This window comes from Aythya fuligula, chromosome 6 (genome assembly GCF_009819795.1).
Source record: "Aythya fuligula isolate bAytFul2 chromosome 6, bAytFul2.pri, whole genome shotgun sequence".
NCBI lineage: Eukaryota > Metazoa > Chordata > Aves > Anseriformes > Anatidae > Aythya > Aythya fuligula.
In genome coordinates, this window is record NC_045564.1 from 27,231,031 (window position 1) to 27,250,416 (window position 19,386).

General features: G+C 37.8%; 1 protein-coding gene across 1 annotated transcript in view; it reads left to right on the plus strand.

The window, feature by feature from the left end:
- The window catches only part of CNTNAP5 (contactin associated protein family member 5), a 282,392-nt gene that overhangs the window by 160,288 nt on the left and 102,718 nt on the right, over nt 1–19,386 (plus strand). The window contains exon 11 of the mRNA XM_032189925.1: nt 15,954–16,060. Within this exon, the coding sequence (XP_032045816.1) occupies nt 15,954–16,060 (107 nt within the window). The remainder of the gene's footprint in view (nt 1–15,953; nt 16,061–19,386) is intronic.

Consider the following 19,386-nt stretch of genomic DNA (forward strand, 5'->3'; position numbering starts at 1 on the left):
TATTTTGGAAATACGTTAGGAGCTTAAGGACTGAAAGTAATTTTTCAGACATACTGCTTAGGTGGAGCTGAAAGCTGATCTCATTGCTTTCTATAGGAAGGATCAGGTAGCAAGAGCTAGTAAGGTGGGAAAAATCTCTCTTATATGAGATTTTTGTGCTTGTGTTTTTTAACTTGTATGGAGAAAATATTGACTCTGTTGATCAAATCTGTTAAGTTTAATGATGACCAAATTCAGGTAGATATGAATTTCACACTTGGTGTGTCTGGAATGGTGGATGGAATTGATAAGAAGCAGCATATTTAACAAAAGGGATAAAAATATAAACTTTCCAGTGAATTAAGAGCTAAAAAAAGCATCGTGTTTTCTTTCTTGAAAGAACAGATTCTTTAAGATTAAGTGGACCATTCAATGCCAATTCGTATATTGAAACAGAAGAAAATGCTTCTGGTATGTGGCAGAGGTGCTATGAGACATCTCCAATGCCTTCACTGTCACAAAGTCCAGGCTGCAAAGTAAATCTATGGTACTACTCCAAGTGTCATGCTCGTCTTTGGCATCCCAAAGATGACAAGCATATGTCTGTGATGATACCATAAACTATTTAAGGCAAGGATCCAAACATAATAAGAAAGGTGGAACTTTATTTTACATAATCATTGGCTTGAATATGTCATGCATAAATAAAAGCTATACATGATCTAGTGAAGATGAATGTGGTCTGTTCCACTATGATTCTCTGGACAGCCTTAAATTTATGTCTCTACTATATGATCTACGTGAAAAAGACAAAGTAGATTAAAAAGGGGGGAAAAGACAATTGATAATTGTCAAAAGTGTTTCTCTTATGGCTGGATTCAGTGTAACAGTGGACCTGCCCTGAAGGGAAAGATAGAAACCTTCAGAGTAGTAAAGTATTGTACAGAAATTCTGAAATTCCCCTGGTAACCAAAAGGAATGAGCATTGCTGGAGTCGTGGGGATTGCAGCTTTCTCATTTAGTGAAACACTCAGTGCGCTCTCCCTGTCTGGCAACTCCAATAATTCTGCTGAAATTATTTTGCAGGGAAGAAAGAAGGATTTTTTTTTTTTTTTTTTTTGTCCAAATCATACTACATATTTCTCACATCCTGAGAGAAGTTAAATTTACAAAATAGATTTCAGGAAGTTACAAAAATTTTTGAAAGATTCTCAGGGTGAAGTACTGCTGGTGTAGAACTGAAGTCGAGTGATCATAGCAGAAACAGGCCATTGGAAAGAGGGATGAAATTAAATGAAAATGAATTAAGAAAATACAGATAAGAGGCAAATCCTTTGTGTTATTTTCCAACAGGGTTGTTCCTAATCCAGTGGTTAACCTGAGGAAAGCCTGACCATGAAAGTATTCTTGGAGTGCATTCTTCCTAACATTTTTTGAACATTTTATGTTCTGCAGGTCCATATTATGGCCTAATTAGTTAAACTATAGAAGGAAGGTTGGGGAGAACAGGAGATTTGAATTCAGAATTCTGGCAAATTGAAGGTCAGCCTTGCTGTCTAGTCTGCATGGTCTATGCTTGAGTATGTTTTCAAGCCTTATTCAGTTTGGTTCATTGCACAAAGTGTCTGACACATCATTTACAGTCACTGTAGTGCTCTATATTGCAGCAGCTCTGGGCTTGTAGGAAAGTTGGGGTCTGGCTCCAGGCATGCAATATGCAGCTGCTCATTCTATATATGTAAGGAGTGTTAAAATTCTGTAAGAGCATCATCCACAAGAAATATGATCTCCCCTTTCTTAATTGTAAGATTTATTGCGATGTGCACTGTAAAAGCACGTTTTTGTAATTTTAACACATGTGGGAATTGTGTTTCTTAATTAACATGTAAATGGGGCATTTGTCTTAGTTACCTAAGCACAGAAAGCTCTTTGAGGAATATGCCTCTATTTAGAAAGCAATTCATTTGTTACAGGATTGTAGGCCAAGCTTGTTCAGACCTGGGCTCTGAAAACAGTAGCTAGACAGCTCTCTGCAACTTATTTTGGCTCTTAGAAAGAGGATGAACGGGTTTATTTTGAAAGATGACAAGTTGGGACTACTGTTGATGCTGGCAGTATGTTTTTTTTTTGTTGTAGTTGTTTTTTTTTTGTGTGTGTGTGTGTGTGTGTTTTTTGTTTGTTTGTTTGTTTTTTTGGTTTTTGTTTTTGAGAGAGAGAGCAATGAATTGTGTAAGCTTATTATGCTCATGCCAGGATTCTCAGTATAAAGCGATGAGCCTCCATTAATTTAAATGGAGCTACCTGAGGGACTGAGCCTTAATATCTCATCATTTCATCTCTAGCATTTGAACTATATGTGTGCTCAGGTGAACTTTGCATGAATGCCTTCTGTATCACTGTATTTGTTTTTTCTATTCTTCAGTACCTATTTCTGGGAGATAAATGCCTTGACACTAGCTGAGGTATTAAACAGTACTCAGAAAAAAATGGGGATGTCCATAGGTATATACAGAATTTTGCCTTCTTTTCATTGGTGTCTGAGGAGACAGTGCCAAGTGAAAATGTTTTTGCAGACCTGAGTGAATCTATCATCACTGACCCTGCTTTGAGCAGGTGACTCTTGCCAGGGACCTCCAGAGTTGCCTTCCAGCCTCAGCATTTCTGTGAATGAGACCACCCAGTAGCTGCTCTGGTCCTGCCTGAAAGGGTAGTCCAGGAGGTATCTGAGACAGCTGGGATTAGCAGGTAATGCAAAGGAAACTCAAGTCTTACATGCTTCCATGAGGACATTAAGACATTGTGCAGTCTGAAGTAGTCAACACAGACTGTCATGATGGAAGAAGGCTAGTAAGTGCTATCTCTTAATAAGAAACTGCCTGTTTGCAGCCCTCAGTTGCAGTGCCAGAATTGTTTTTATTCCTACTGTGGCATCTGAAGTCATCTCTGATTTGCCATGCCCTTGGATGGTACCTGCATGTCATCCTCAGGTGACATAACCTGTGCAAGGAGAGGCACCCCCAGTCTGTTCAGAGCTGTGTCTGTTCCACAAGTTCTGGAAAGTAATACCATATTCCCTTTGCCTCCTTCAGGGCAAAGCTCTTCCTCGATACTGTTCCCAACACCTTGTGGAATGGAAAAATACAATTTGTAGGAGGAAGCAATCTTTCTTGTAGGACTTGGCATTACCTCTGCTGCCTTTATGCTGTTAATCTAGTAAACTGTTTTTCTTTTGTTCATAGTATGTATATTTACTGTGGTTGTCCAAATGCATAGATTGCTCTGTGTTTTCTGAGGGTGTTGTAAAGTGTGGTGCTTACATTGCTCTTGTTACAAAGTGTTAGATGTCATAGCCATTTTCCAATGCATTTATCCCCATGTAAAGAAAAAATGAGATAATATGCTGCTAAGCCATAGAGGTCTGCTCCATATGTAAAAGAAAGTGGATTTGTTTAATTTTCTCTGTCTTTGTTGTTGCCTCTTCAGGATTTCTGCTTGGTTAGGAGTGCCAGGTACTCAGCAGGGTGTGTTTGCTTTACGCTGAATTAATGAGTCAGAAAAATATAGCAGCCGAGTACAGAGCAGAGAGTAACAAGGCAGAGATGAAACATGGAAGTGAAGGTGCCATGAAGTCCCTGAATTCAGAGACTTCTGGGGAGGGAAGGAGGTGTCTTTGGGTATGTATGCATACTTTGCAGAAGTACAAGTCCTACACTGACAATTGTGACCACAAGCCATCTGGCAAATAAATGCAGGCTCTCTTTGTGGATTTATTTTCAGTTCAGATTGATGTAAATTAGGTTTGTGGCTAGAGGGATCATACAACCCTCACTCCTGGGATTTTGCATTGTAAGTGGTTTTTGGGAAAGAAGGCGTCTTCTGAGGTGATATAATAAATCTAAAAGCTTCCAGGGAAAAGCCTGACTGGTAAGAAAGTCTGGTGAGAACAGAATGATTCTTTCTGTCTTTGGCCATTAATCCTGATGTTTAGCCATCACAGGTTCATTAGCACTCTTGCTTTTAAATTTCTGTTCTCTATGAACATATTCAGAACTCAAATAAAATGGGTCTAGAAAACATCCTCTGCAAAGAAAGACTGATTAAGTGCTGGTTCTTCAACCAGAAAAGAGATTGCTGAGGGAAGGCAGCATAACGGGCCTCAGGTGGTAAAAGGCTGCTGCAGTTCAGAAAAGAATAATCTTCTCTGGCCAAGATGTACAGGAGAACACCTGTGACATAGGCTGCCTGAGGAAACTGTCAAGTCACTGGAAGACTTTAAGAACAGGTTACATGAGTCTCTGAGAAACAGGAAACATGGGTATGCACAATCCTGCCTTGGGGCATAGGCATGGACTAAGTGATCTTCTGAGTTCCCTTCCAGCTCTTTGTGATTCTCTGCATTTGCTCAGGCTTCTCCTCCAGCTAGAACAGTTGTGGCTTGTTCTTGCTTTAGGGGGGTCTGAAATGTCAACAACAATAACATTGCTTCAGAAAAAAAAAAAAAGCATATAAATGTGGGAAGAGCCTGTCAGGAATTCAGCTCAGAATTGTATCATACACCTGTGAGAACTTGTTTGGTAGATGCATCTCTCTGGTGCTCTAAGGAAGTTCTGTGGCAGGGTGGGGAGGCAAGCAGATAGCCCTCAGGTATGATGTTTTTTAATATATATATATATTTTTTAACTTGTATATATTTTAAGTTTAGAGTGTAAAGAAATGGAGGAAGAAGAGCAACAGATTCTGTCCATTTGTCCTTTTCCTGTTTCGCTCTTTGCTTCTAACAATGCATGATTCATTTTTGCAACTACAGGGTGATGTTCTGTGAGTGACAGAATTTTCTACTCTTTTTTTTTTTTTTTTTTTTTTTTTTTCTGGGGGGGTGGGTTCTTCTTTGTGGACTCCATAATGTCTAGAATGAGGATTCATCTGAGGCCGTATGTTTCTTTTGATGACTACTAGCTTGATTCCTTTCTACTCGTCTTTCTATTTTTATGACATTGTCTCATTTCTTGGCTTTGAGGTGTCTGACCATCTTTCGGATGTGGTCAAAATGATGGCAAGATATTCATATGGTGTTGGGAGGAGGCAGGGACTGAGGCACTGGACATTTATGGAAGCATTTACACTTTCATATATCAAGCTAATAACTGTGTGTTGATCACTTCGCATCCTCTTTCAGTTGCTAAAAGAAGTGCAAATCCAGTTGGATATATTCACTGATCTCAGCCTTGGCCTGACCAACCCTTTCCAAGAAGTATGTCCTCTCTGGGTCACTCAGAGGTGATGTGTGCAGCTCTGACTATAAGTCTGTCATTCAGGCCTTTTGGCTGTTTCTAAAACTGACCCTCTGTTCTTGTGTGCCACAAACTGTTGTCTACAAGGAAAAATTAAATAGGCTAGGACTCTTCAGCCTGGATACAAGAGCTAAGCAGGATTGTGCATTGAGGAGCAGCATGAAGGAGGTGAATCATGAAGTATTTGCTGTTTCTCAAAATTCACATCTTACACAGCATCAAACTGGATGCCATTAGATGCTGTAGAGGTCAAATGTAAAGGAAAAAGCCAGTAAGGCATACATGAATCCTTAAGCCACAGATTGTTGGAAGCTGATAGAGAGTTTGGTGAGATGTTCTTAAAGTCATCTCATCAGCATCTTTGCTGTGACACTATCAGAGTAAGGAAACTGGAGTAGAGGCACTGGTGATCTGAACTGAAGTCTGGAGATAGGTCTTAGTACTGAGAATTCTGAGTTTCTTACTTTTTAAAACATCCTCTTCATCATGGGCAACTCTTTGTACTCAGTTTTTCAGAGCAGAAATATGTTTTGTTGTATCTGTGCTCATTTCAAAATATGTGGGAATCTGACTTTGCATTTTGCTAAGTAATAATTTGCACTGTTTTCTCTTTCTGCATAGCAATGGATTAGTGGGGGTGTTAGTCTGTGTGTATGTGGGCAAACAATGGAAGATATACATATATATATATATATATATATAAAAGATATATAGCTTGGGAGAATTTCAAGCAGCCTCTCATTTAAAAATAAATGAAATGGGTAGGAAAATAAATATGCAGATGCTGAGAACTTGGCCACACTGTTGAGAAGCTCTGGGATTTCCCATTCAGCAATTGGCTGGAATGCTGGATTTTGGGACTAGAAGTACTAGCTTCAGTCCTGACACTGAGTTGGTTGTTTGCTATAGTTGGCATCCTATTCAATTAATAGATGGAGGAATGTGGGCTCAAGAGATACTGCAGCTCAAGAGTTGCCATGGATATTAGGAAAACATGCCAGAAAATCATTAAACCTCAGTCCAGAAACACTGTGGATTTCCAGCCCTACATCATATGGCACAGATGCTCCCTTTGGGCTGTGCAAGGCTGTCTGCTCTTACAGCAGATACATCAGCAAGGGAATACATCAGCAAGGGCTGCCTTAAAGCTTGTAGACATGGGTTCATTAATCTCATCCACTTCTTGTGTGTAATGGGACAAACTCTGTTTAACAGTGTTAGTCACAGAGGAGAAAATTCTGTTTCCAGTTCACAAAGAGGTAAGATCTGGCATGATTTCTCATACCAGCTCCTTCAAACTCTGTAAAGAAAAGTGCTTTGGAGATATTGCAGTTGAGATATCTTGCACCAAACAGCGGTAGTAAGGAGAAAACTGGCATCATTTTCCCCTGACCTCACATCATGGAACTAGTCTCTGTTCCTCCAAATGTTTCTAGACAAATGGTTGCTTCCATCAGGGTTTCAAGAGAGGAATAGTTGCATCTTTAACAATCATGTTGGTTACCTTCATGCTTTTGAACTTCTCAACCTGTATCACAATGGATGTGGCCTTTAGGTTGTTTGTTGACAGAGAAGCTTTGCTAAGGAGCCTGAACTTCAATATGATTCTGCCCTCCCTGCCAGGGCTGAAAAAGCTTGAAGCTGTTGACTTTTTGGTGATAAAGTTTACCTGGACAAAGGTAGGGCTAAGGCAGGTGCAGAAGCACAGTACACCCATTATTATATCATCATAAGTTGTATACACAATTTGTGCTTATGTATCTGAGACGTGATAGTTTTGGGACTGAAGCCACAGCACATTTCTGTGCTGAACCTGTCATTCATAAATAAACTAGTAGTCAGAGCCTCCTTTACTTTAGGCACACATCCACATGAATACATAAATGCATGCGTTGCTCTCCCTGCCTGTAACTGAGAGGGTACTTTAATCTGATTGCTGCAGTTAGTGTTGATTTTGTGCTGATGAAGCTTTGACTGGGTTGTCCTATTTTTACTTGGCTGGCACCATGCCCTCACTATAGCAAATACTGACAGTACTTGTCAAGGACAACACTGGGAGCTTCAGTTCCCTTAAGTGACCTAGGAAGAAACAAAACAAAACAAAACAAAAGGATTCATGTTGAAACCACCTTAACAGATGGGCTGATGATGTCTTGTCATGTAGGACATTCTGGGGATTCCAAGGATTTGCAGTTAGGAATGCAAACTTGACCTCAGATATCTCCTTACAAATTCTGGCATTGTTTTATCATGCTAGCATCAGTGGGCAGGCACACACACTGTTATTGCCATCCTTATTAAACCAAGATTCATCTGCATATTCCAATTCTCCTAGGAAATACAAGTAGAGAGAGCAGCATGTGGTATACATAATAATCACTGTGATGGGATTGACATTAACAGTTTACTTCATTAGGGAGAAACACGCTGAGTTGATTCACAGGTTTGTGTCCCTGTGCTCCTGAGTCATGGAGCACAAAGAAGTGAAAGAAAAGTGTCCTTAGTCCTTACCCTTTTATCCCTAGACATGTTTTATCTGTGGAAATTCCTCGTAATATTTTCTAAATAAATTAAAGTATTCTTTTTCCTTGCCACACAGATCTGACCTTTTAAATCCTACTTTTTACGTACTTCCTTTGTAGATTCCGTTAGATTTTACTATCAGTTTTTACTTGTAAGAAATAATAATTTCCAACTTTTTCCTTCTTTTAGTAATGAACTTAATGTTATTTCATGTGTTGTACTGTCAAAACGGACCTTTGGGAAATTAATTACTATTGCAGGTGAAGCAGGTTAGGATAAATCTGATGAAAGTACAGTCTCCTTTTGCATTTCCCTAATCTCTTCTAAGAATTAATGTATGCCCTGCAGCTGAAGCCAAACTTTATATGATTTTTTTTTTTCTAAGTTGGCCATGCAAATGAGAAATATCCTGGCTAATTATGCCCAGTGAGTTTTAGTTTTATTTATTACAATCCCAGGCTGGGATTGGAAAAGCAAACACTTCATACTGCGTATGAATACTACATACTTCCCATATAAATACCTGCAGTGCATTGGAGAAGGAATCAAAACATTAATAATTTGGCATTCATTCTTCTCGTTCTCTCTACTGTTCCTGTTTTCAGTATTTAGTGTCTTTTCTGCAGAAATGACACTGATTTGACAGTCTGGATTTTTTTTCTCTTTCCAAAAGGTCGTCTTAACATTTCTTTTTGGTTTTCTAGCAATGAGTCAGACCTTTTCAGATCATGCTCGCTGAATAAGAAAAAAAATCTGATTCTGGGTAAATCACAGGTAGATATGGTAGATGTGAATCTTGTGAGTTTGTACTTCTGTCAGCAGAGTGTTTGAACTGCACATCCTCAGATGGTGGAACGCCTGGATTTTTTTATTTTTTTTTTTCTTTTTTGAATTATTCCATTGAAATGCTACAGGGAGGCTGTCCTCATGGGTTGGTTAAGAAGGTCTGATAATCCAGGTTACAGATCCTCTGATCTCATATAACATTAAAAATATGACTTCAGTCCTGTGACGGATTATTTTCTGTGTCCTTTTTGTGTCTCTTGCCTCTTTCAAATGTAGGCTCCAGAGCACATATTTACAAATAGCACATAAGCACACTGAAGATCCCTTCAGTTTCTATTTTAATGAAAGAAATTGAAGACAGGTTTTCAAAAACTTTCCCTTTCTCATGTTTGTTTTGATACTTTCTAAAACACTGACAAATTGCTTTTTGTGCAGCAAAAAAATACAGTATTGTAAGAAATTGCTTTCTTTTTCATCAAATTGTCTTTATAAAATTTAACTTTTCCCACTTTCTTTTCACTAAAAACAAAGCAAAACACTGGAAATAATGTTATGGAAAGGAAAAAGGAAAAATCCTTAATCCAAACTATGTTATATATTGGGGAGATTAAAAATGAAAAAGGTATCTTAATTACTTTTTCCCTTGTAAAGATTGATATGCACTGGGGGAAAAAAAAAAAAAAAAAAAAAAGAAAAGAAAAGAAAAAAAAAAGTGTTAGAAACAGAAGTATACATGGTGTTCTGTGAGAGTGAAAAATCCCTTGGGAGATCTTTCCCCAAAGAATGTACCATCAATTAAACATGCTAACATAAAACCATTGCAGGTAGCTCATTTTGGAGTGAGAGTCTGGGAAACCCACTCAATACCACACAAGTTTTAGGATGGAAGGGCAGGATGAAGAAAAACTCAGCAATAAAGGAAACCACACTGAGCCAACCCAAAATCTGGGTATCAGAATTAAAACCCCTGCAGTTCTGGAGAACATCCCCACCTCTTCTCATATCTATTCTAATGTTAAACTAACTGGATAATGCAGCTGGTGACAGAACATCTCTCTCTGGCTGCTTAAGAGCTGACTGGCAATTAAGTGTAATAAAACTATGTAAAAGAATTCCCTGCTGTTGGTCTGGTATATGAGCTTTGCACTGTCAGATGATTTCCTTCTGTGGTAATTATAAGACAAGAATATGTTTGTACAAAGCGAATTCTCTGTAAAATAGGCAATCACACTGGATGACGCTACCTCTGAAGAAAGGGGCAGTTTTCTGTCCTTTGCCTCTAATGTGAATGAAAGTTAATGTTCAGATTATTTGGATAATGTCATGAGATGATTTTGCTCTCACTTAATTTTAAGTTTTTGTTTTTATTAACTTTGCTTTGTATATGCAACACCAGCTGCAGAAAACACTGATTGAGGACCATGAATGGTGCACTGGTATGTAGCAATACTGTGTTTTCAGAGCAAACTGACAGGTTCTTCAGACTTACCTGCTGCATTCATATCCTTCATCTGAACTGCAGACAGACTGTGTTAATTTAGTCTTGTTCTTTTTCAGATGAGCTTGCCTACTTATTTATTTTCAAGTGGAGTAAGAAAATGGTGCTGAATTAAAATCTCACTTAACTGATGGTGCTGCAGAGTAACTAAGATCAGTGCTGATCTGGTCCTTAAAATGTGTTTAACAAATTCTGTAACAGGTGATTACACAACTAGTTTGAGCAGGGTGAACATTTTGCTCTATCTGTCATGTACCTGTATGTGCGGGAAGATGGCAGAGATTGAGATAGTTACCTTTTATTTTTCTTATGGAGTGGAGGGCCGAGTAACGCTGGAGAAGGGGGTTGCCACTGAATGAGGCCTCTGTGGAGAAAGCAGACCGTTAGAAGGTTGATAGGGAGCTTCTGAAGTGTTTTTTTGGAATCTGACTTAAGTGTGGAACTGAATTTCTAGGGAGACCTAAATATTGTTTATCCCCATTGCTAATCATGTAGTCAAAATTCATGCAATGTGAAACCCCATGGTATATTAAAGGCTAACTGTGGGTATGCATGGAGGATATAATATCCTGTCCCTATTTATTTGTGTGTTTGGTTTTCACAGATGGCTTTTCTGCTTTTGCTTTGTAAAATGATGAATTCTAAATGGAACAGCTGTCTGTACAGGATGGTTTATTTGTCCTTTTTTAATTTTCAAATTTATTTATATAAAATCCTTTCTGCTGATGCCAAGCCAAACTGTCAGCACATTTACCTCTATTAAAAATGTAGGTGTTCTAACAACAAAGCAATCAAATGCTTAAAAAAGGGATAAAAAAAAAAAAAAGGAAAAAAAAAAAAAAAAAGCCTTTTATCTAAGCACAGATAAATAGTTTTTTTTTTTCCTTTTACTTGTACCAATCCCAGAACAGCCTCCTCGCACAGTTCTGTCCCAGCCATGTGCCCGTGGGCATTTAGCATCAACTTCAGATCTTCTAAATGTTGCTCTCACAGTGGTATTCAAGCACAGAGCCTGAAATTGTAATAATATATTTTAAATGTTCTGTCATCAAAGTTTTGCCAATCTCAGGAAGAAGAAAAATATTTTTCTTTAGATACGTTTATATCTGTTAGAAGTGACAGAGGAAATGACTTGTGGTGTGGAAGAGGAAAATCCTTTGTTCATGTTACTCCTGTTCTTTTTGTATTCCATTACTTTTCATACGGTAATAAATTTAGGGAAGAAAATGTAGATGGCTTAAAAAAAAAAAAAAAGAAAACAAACAAAAAAAGAAAACATGCCATAGCATTTTTTATTAAAGTTCTTCAGTTTGTTAAAGCTGAAGCAAGAGAGAGAAGTTGGGAAGTGGCGTAAGGAGGAGGGAATGTGCTGCTTGATGCTAAGAGAAAAGAAAGTCATGATGCAAGTTGGGAGTCTTAATGATACTTCTATTCATTCTTTTCCCTTCCGTCCTCTGGTTCTAGTAGTTCTCTCTTCTCCATAGGATATATAGCTCACTATTTTGCCACAAACGGACATTCAGAGATAAACAAGATGGGATGTGTTCCTGTAGTACTTTCATTTCTAATGCTATCTCTTCATTTGTTTTCCCATTGGTAAATCCCTGAAGTTGATAAACTTTGTCCATGTAGTGGTGTTGGTGGATTTATCTTACCTTTCCCTTCCAGTGCTTGTTTGGTCTCCCTTTGAGTCCATTTCATATATTTGAGATATAATTTGGCAAGGAGTTTCAGATTCACTGCTCAGTAGAGTAAGACAAAAAGGCATGCTATTGCCATTGGCCTAAGTGTACTGATTTTTTTTTGGGGGGGAGGGAGGGGACACACGACATTTTACCAGAGCAAAGGTTACACACTGTTATGGTAACACCATGAGCTTAATTGTACATGCATGCTTACTATACAAAATAATCAGTGTTAACAGTCTATTTCATTGATTATACATGAAATAGCTGCACCTCCTAAAATATGAAAACATGCTGAAGGAACATTAATTGGTGATAATATAAAGCAAATGCTGTCTTGAAAAAGATGCCTTTCACTTTTGTATGTGTTCTTATTACAACACTGTTGAGTTGCTTCAAAATGATACAACTTTTTTTTTTTTTTCTTTTTCTCTCAGCTTTCTTTTTTTTCTGTTTATTTAGGAAGAATACATAGTGGTACAGGCAGGATGTGTTGTGCTGACTGTAACAAAATGTGAGAGGTGCTTATTGAAAGTACCAGGTTTATTTCCAGTCAAGTGTAACATCAAATGCGTAGAACTCCTTCAGCCTTCCCACTCAAGTAATTTTGTCATTGTTATTTCTTCGTCATTCCAATAAACGGCCAAATTTTGCCTTTTAATGTCTATGCAGTTTGTCCTTTGAATTCAAAGGAAGCACATGCATTTTTGGAGATGTTTCATCTAAGTACAGTGAGTGCTTTTGTGAAGGCTTTGCTAATTGCTCACTTAAGTGTTTGTTTTCCAGCTTGGCTGAAGAAGGGAAAAATGATTTGTTTCATTTATTTATTTATTTTTATAAAATTAATTCACCATGAGATATTTTGTGAATTAGTCTGGAATCAGAAAGATCAGAGTTCCTGGTCTATCACAAGTTGTCTTAGGCAAATCATTAAGTTTCAAAGTGTCCCATTTGTCATACTCACTAAAATTGACTGAATCTGTTTGTTTGTTTCAGTTGCAAATAGGTCAGGGGCTGCCTACTGCAGTTGTTTGTCGTTGAAAAATTCTATGATACCACTGTGATCTTTGCTAGAATTGCTTGAATCCACTAGAATGCAAATATCTGTATTTTAAAATATATGTATTGAACCCTTCAGCATAAGGTTCTGGGACAGTCGACAAATGAAACAACCTGTGATTTATCCATGTCTTGATTAATTTTAATCATAGTTATTTCTTAATTTGGACTTCTCTGACAATTAGGATAAATTTTGCTTCTAATGAAGACAGAACTGCTCAGTTAGAATGGGATTATGGTAATTATTAGAGTTGCAAAGAAATTTGTTTCATAAGCTCTTAGAAGGGTTAGTTATCTGACCAAAACAAGATCAGTGTGGTTGGTGCTAATTAAAGCAAATAGACTAAGGAATAAAAGAATGTTTAATTCTGAATTTATGAATATCATTAAAAGCTTACATAGCTAGTTCAACTTGTCTGTTGTGCATTGTTGGGGGAAGAAAAAGTGTCTGCATTTGTAAGACAAACAGAAATGAAAAGTGACCTTCAACTTTGTAAAGCCTTTATTAAGGAAGCTGTTTTAATGGAATAAATGTGTCTAAGCCTCTGATACAGGCCTTTGGCAAACCACAAATGACTAGCGATTAGCTGTACTGTATGGGGTTAATTAATAAGAGTTAGTTTAAAAATAGGCAAAAAACATTTGTCCATTACACTGATGATGTAAATTATGATAATGATACAGTGCAGTGCTATTTTTACCTCTCCTAAGAGCTTTATAAACATCAGATATTTCTTGTCTCCATCACTCTCTGCAATATGAGTATAGCTACTTCTCTTGTAAAGGTGATATAAGTGAATGTTTATCATCAAAAAGCAGGTAGAAGTGAAGGCAATGAGCTGAGGGCAAGACCAGGCATGACCGAAGTGTAAACTTGAGCAAATTGCTCTTCCAGTCAAAATTTATATTTATCACTGCAGAGCTGTTGAACCACTGTGCTTCTCATGAAGTCTCTGGGATGAAACTGCTGGTGAGTCCTGCAGAGCATAGCTGGGCACAGGTCATGCATCAGCCAGTCCTACTTGTGCCATCCCGTAGGCTGTTCTTGACGTCTTTAGCATTGACCCACAGCTTAATCTCTTCTCCATTGCCATGAGTAGATGTGATGGCAGAGGGGCTGGCTAAGCTGTCTCTGGGGCTTTTCTCTCTGCTGAATGATTTCTCAGCATACCATTAAAAGCTGAAGGCTCGCCCTTTCTCAGACTGCCTGTCAGTACAAGGCAAAACCAACAGCTTTGCCCATTCCCTTTGTCTTTCCTGTTTTAGATGTTTAGGTAAAAAGCCTAAGAAATGGTGTCTACTACAGATAAACTGACGAGATGGACTTTGAGACTCACCGTCTTTATTTCCCTTGCTGTATGTCTCAACTGTTCTCTACAGCAGTGCAAAAACCTCCCTGGTGAGCAGGAAATCCAGGAGCATATATGCCGTTTTCTTTCCCCATTCTATATTTGAGACCGATGATTAGTGGAAGCCATAAAAATTATTTTTTGTAAGAGTAATATACTTTATAATTGCCTCAACTGATGTTACTGATAGTTATAAATATCACATTTTCTTCTTGAATCCCTTATGTCTGTAATATTTGAATAATAAATAATGACTATAAGAACAATTGATTAAGTATTAATAAAAATGAGTTAATCTTTAATCTTTTGATGTTTAATATGTTGTCTGTGTAATTTTATTATGGTGGTATAAATTGTGGCCAAGTAAATCTGGGTTCCAGATCAAATCTCATCCCCAGACATATGGAGACAAGGATGTGTGTGCAAGTACTTGCACACAGCATGTTGAGGACACGAAGTTAGTCTGATAGGCCTTTATTCACATATGCAAGTTTCCTGGAGTAGTTAGTGTTGGCAACTCCAAATAACCTTGGACTCAAGTAAGCTGATGAATGCATGGCTGGTGGGGCTCAGAAGCCTGTGGAGCACAGTGGCCATTAGTGACACATAAATTTTCAATTTCTACAAATTAAATGTGCTTTAATTGCCAGGATTCTTGAAGAAACAGACAGAAAGATAAAGTTAAAGGCAATGTGCACAGTTAAATGCAAACATTTACTAAGACTGAGACGAACTACAAGAAAATCAGGTCTTCAACTAGTACAAATCTAGGTAGCTTCAGTGACGTCATTGGTTGCGGGCAGCACTGAAAAATCTGGGCCTTAAAAAGGTTCAATTTGCAGCCAAGCAGACCCTAATGAAATGCTGGTGAGGGTGAGATGGATAGATTGTCTGTTTTCTATCCACCCACTCATCACAATTGCATCAGTGGTATTAAAAACAAGTTACTCATTTTTCAGAATTTGAACACACAGTGTAAAAGAGATTATCTAATATACAGTAAGGAAAGAAAAAAAAAAAGGAAAGGAAAGAAAAGACAATGGAACAAGCTCTGTTTCCATGTAGACCAGTGTAACTCCATTACACTGCCTGTATTTACACCACTGTAGTTCAGATCAGTGTTCACCTCTTGTCCTGGAGATTGAATTTATCTCCCACAGCTTTTGTTTCTGTTCACTTCCCAAGCTGCATGCTGTTATGCCTCTTTCTTCTTTTAATAATTTGCTTCTCAATAATACTTTGGAAGCATACCAACTAAAACAAGGGAAAGAAGAGAGAGTACAGAACTCATAACTGACGCATATTTCCCCTTTCACTTCTGAGATTTTAATGTCATTTGAACTACCACAAAATGTAATGCGGCCTAATTTTGGTGATAATGATTCCTTTTTAATCAGAGGACTGGGAATTCTTCTTTGAAACTAGATTTCAGTAGTATTTTCACCTGTTATTCATCCTCCTACTCCTCTGTGCTCAGATAGTTTGTGGCACTTTAATTGCTAACAAGTGACGGACAACTGGATTTTTATTTATTCATTCATTTATTTTGAGAGTGATCTTTACTGGATTGCTGGATTTATTAAATGTTGTTGTCTTCAGTGCTTATGATGGAAGTCAAAGATCAGAGGAATAACTAATTACCTCAGGTAATATGCAGTGATTCAGCCTTAGGAAACACTTGCCTGAAAGGAAAATAGACTTTTTTTTTTTTTTTTTTCCCAGAACATTATTTTTATTGAAATATTTATAATGAATTACATTTTTTAAATCTGTCTCTGACCAGATGTTTGCCTAACTACTGTGAACATGGAGGAAAATGCTCTCAGTCCTGGACCACATTTTACTGCGACTGTAATGATACAGGTTACATGGGAGCTACCTGTCATAACTGTAAGTAAACTCACACATTCATTGTTTTCTACTACAACAGATATGTCAATGTGCACATAAAACAGAGAGAAACTTAGTGAGATGTCATCTCATATTGTAGGATATGACATGCCCTGACATGGCTTATGGAAGAGTTCAGGAACTGGTCTGGGAAAACTATGGGAACCCATTTATAAATTTGCTTTTTTTTTGACAAATATTTTGGTGAAAACAAAGCCATATTATTTTAACTGCTTTCCACATTTTTTCTCATATTGTGCAGTGATTTGGAGAACCTTTCATTCATTCATGTTGCATACACATCACAGATTAGTTAGTCACCGGACATTTACATTTAGTCAAATTTAGCTAGAATGAGCTGGGTGAGTTGAATCTCTGGTTGGGATTGCATGTCAAGCACCAGTAATGAATGTATGAAATAAGAAATACTTGCTCTTCAGTACTATGTCTTCTGTTCATATCTTGAACCAAATGTGTAGGCCAATAGGAAGTGGATGGGTTGTCTTTGTTGCTCGTTATCTGGAAACTCATGTTGCAAAACCAATGTTTTCGTGAGTTTATGGTTTTGGAATTTTGCTGAATTCATTGGGCTGCTGCCTTTTAGCGAGGATACATTATCCGAAACAGTAGCAGTACATGATGAACACACATACTGAAATCCACAGCAAGGATTATTAAGGTATTAAAAAAAAAAAAAAAAAAAAAAAGTATCACAGTAGGCACACCACTCTGGGAATTCTGATTAAAAATAAATAAATGAATAAAATAGAAAGGGGAGTCTAAAATAAAGCCTGTTCATAAAGCTAACTAAAAGGAAAAATAGTTAGAAAATGCAGGTAAAACTTTGTTCTATCACTGGAGATAGAGTAACAGTTCCAGGAATACAGCTGTAACCTCTTCAGGTATTTGATGAGCAGTTGGACTGCAGATAGGATGAAGCTGGTGAGAGATGCATTTTTCCCTGGTAAACTAAAAAGCAGAAGAGAAGAAAAGGTACTTAGCGGCCTGAAGCTGAGAATATTGGCAATGGTACTCTAATTCTAGAGACCCTAATGGTTTGCCACTTAACGATGAAACCATTTGTGGTGTGAAGTCTCCGGTATATGGGAGAGGCAGTTGAGAGATCTATTCATAGATTTGTCTTCCAAGCTGAAGGCACCTGAACTACATTGTAAATTCAAAGCAAGCTAAGTGTTTGGTGCAGAAATCATGTACTACTGTACCAAACTAGAAGAAGGATGTGAAGAAAAATAACAAGTTTATAATTCAGAAGAGAGGGATTGCTGTTTGCCTGGCATTTTTGTCATTCCAAAAGACATCACTCCTCTTCAAATCATCCAGACCTGAGCCAAAGTACGCAGCAATTAAGGTCATAGCAGAATATTTACACCAGCTGATGCTTGGTGCAAAGCTAGATGGCCAAATCAGTTAACGAGAAGAGAAGGGGTCCTTGTGGCAAGAAGAGATCTGTTGACCATCAAAGGTGGTTAGGGATGCTAACCTCTAGGCTACACCTGAACAATCACATTAGTTCTGGGCCTGAGGCTCACTATGTCTCTGTCAGCTTGGCATGGCTGGTGTCTGAAGGAGACCATCTCATTAATTATTGCAGAGGACTGGTTTATGACTAGTTTTCCCCACAGATATTTGCATGGAGTTATTGAAACCTCCTGCATCTGTGAACTGATGTCTGCTCTCCCTCAGATCCCAAAGGCACACAGACGTCTGCAGTTATTTAAGGTTCACTACCCTGTAAAAACTACCCTGATAAGTTTCTCAAGTAGATCTATGTTAAGACTTGAATCAGATCAAGCTGTGCACACATGTGATGTACAGCTATTCAGCTGCTGAGCTTATTTACAACCATATTATCAACAGCTAATTTGATTCCAGCTAGATTGTGCAGCCAGCTGCCCTGTAAACCAAGCAATGCTGATAAGCAGTAACATTAGTCTGGAGGAATCCAGTCATCTGCTTGAGATGTGTGATGAAACTGTTTCAAAGCCGATGGGCAAATGTAGGTTGTTGATAAGAAACCTGCAGAACAAGAGACGTTATCATTTTCAGCTGATAGTGGTTGACATACAAGAGTACCTTGTAGCAGGTGAATGAAAACCTCAGATCTGATCATGGTATAACTCCAGAATATCTTCAATGTAAGGGCAGCTCTTCCAATCAGGTAATTCAGTATAGTTCTATTAAAGTAAAACATCTAATTTCTTAAATTTTGAAACATTATCTCAACAGATTTTGATTTTTAGTAGAACACTGAGGCTGACAGTCCTGAAATTGAACTACTACCACTTGGAGAGGCTATTTCTTTTACAAAAATGCCCTTCAGACTTAAGTCTGTGCAGCAACACTGGAAAGATTTAGCTGGCAATCTGCTGCAAGTCAAACATAGTGTGACTAGTTTCATCGTCAGGTAGATTTTGTTTCTTTCTGAGTTGAATCATTGTGATTTTTGTCTCTCTTTGGTGTGGTGTTTGTAAGAGGTTTGCTTTGTTTTCAAGAAGTACTGCATCATGTGTATCTGCAAACCAGAATTAATAGATTTATGTTTTATCAGCTCAGACTGTGAGACCTTACCATTTTAAGAACTGATATCTGAAGATATATCCTCCTTAACTGACTGTCATCATCTCTAAAATAGTTGAGCTTGTGCATCAGCATTTTGTGGCTGATGCACAAGCTGTCTTACTGGGTTCTTCTAAACATTCGTGGACTTACACTGGATCCTACTGTGAGAAACAGTTTATAATACAGATTATTCTTGTTCCAAAGAGTTTGCCCTTTGGATTCTGAGATAAGAAAACATTCTCGTGTGTATAATGGAGTGTCAAAAAGTCTTCATCATCATCATAGGCAGTGGTTTCAGTCTACCAGTTACATAATTATTACTAGAATTCCTTAGAGGCAAAATGTAATAAGGTGGATTAAAAAGAGGAAGAAATTGAATGCTCACAGGTGTGAAGGAGTGACATGGGAGAAAGCAATAATGTGCTTGTTTGAAAAATATAAGGCTATGACCAGAGAAGTTTGACGTTTTTGACAGGGAAAATGACAGGTAGACTGGTTGGAAATATTCTGTGAAAAGCAAACTAGGGGGAAGTAGACAGTGGCAGGACAGAACAATATGTTGATAAAAGACACACCTGGAACAATGTTTACATGACCATGTCAGATAAGTGAGACAAGATTGTGTCTTTCATGACTTAAAATGGGTATAGTTGAAATTCAAGATGTGTGGATAAAGAGCAGAAGTGCATATCTCAATACATGTATATATGTATAAAGAATTAGCTGATCTAGAAATGGTCTGGATG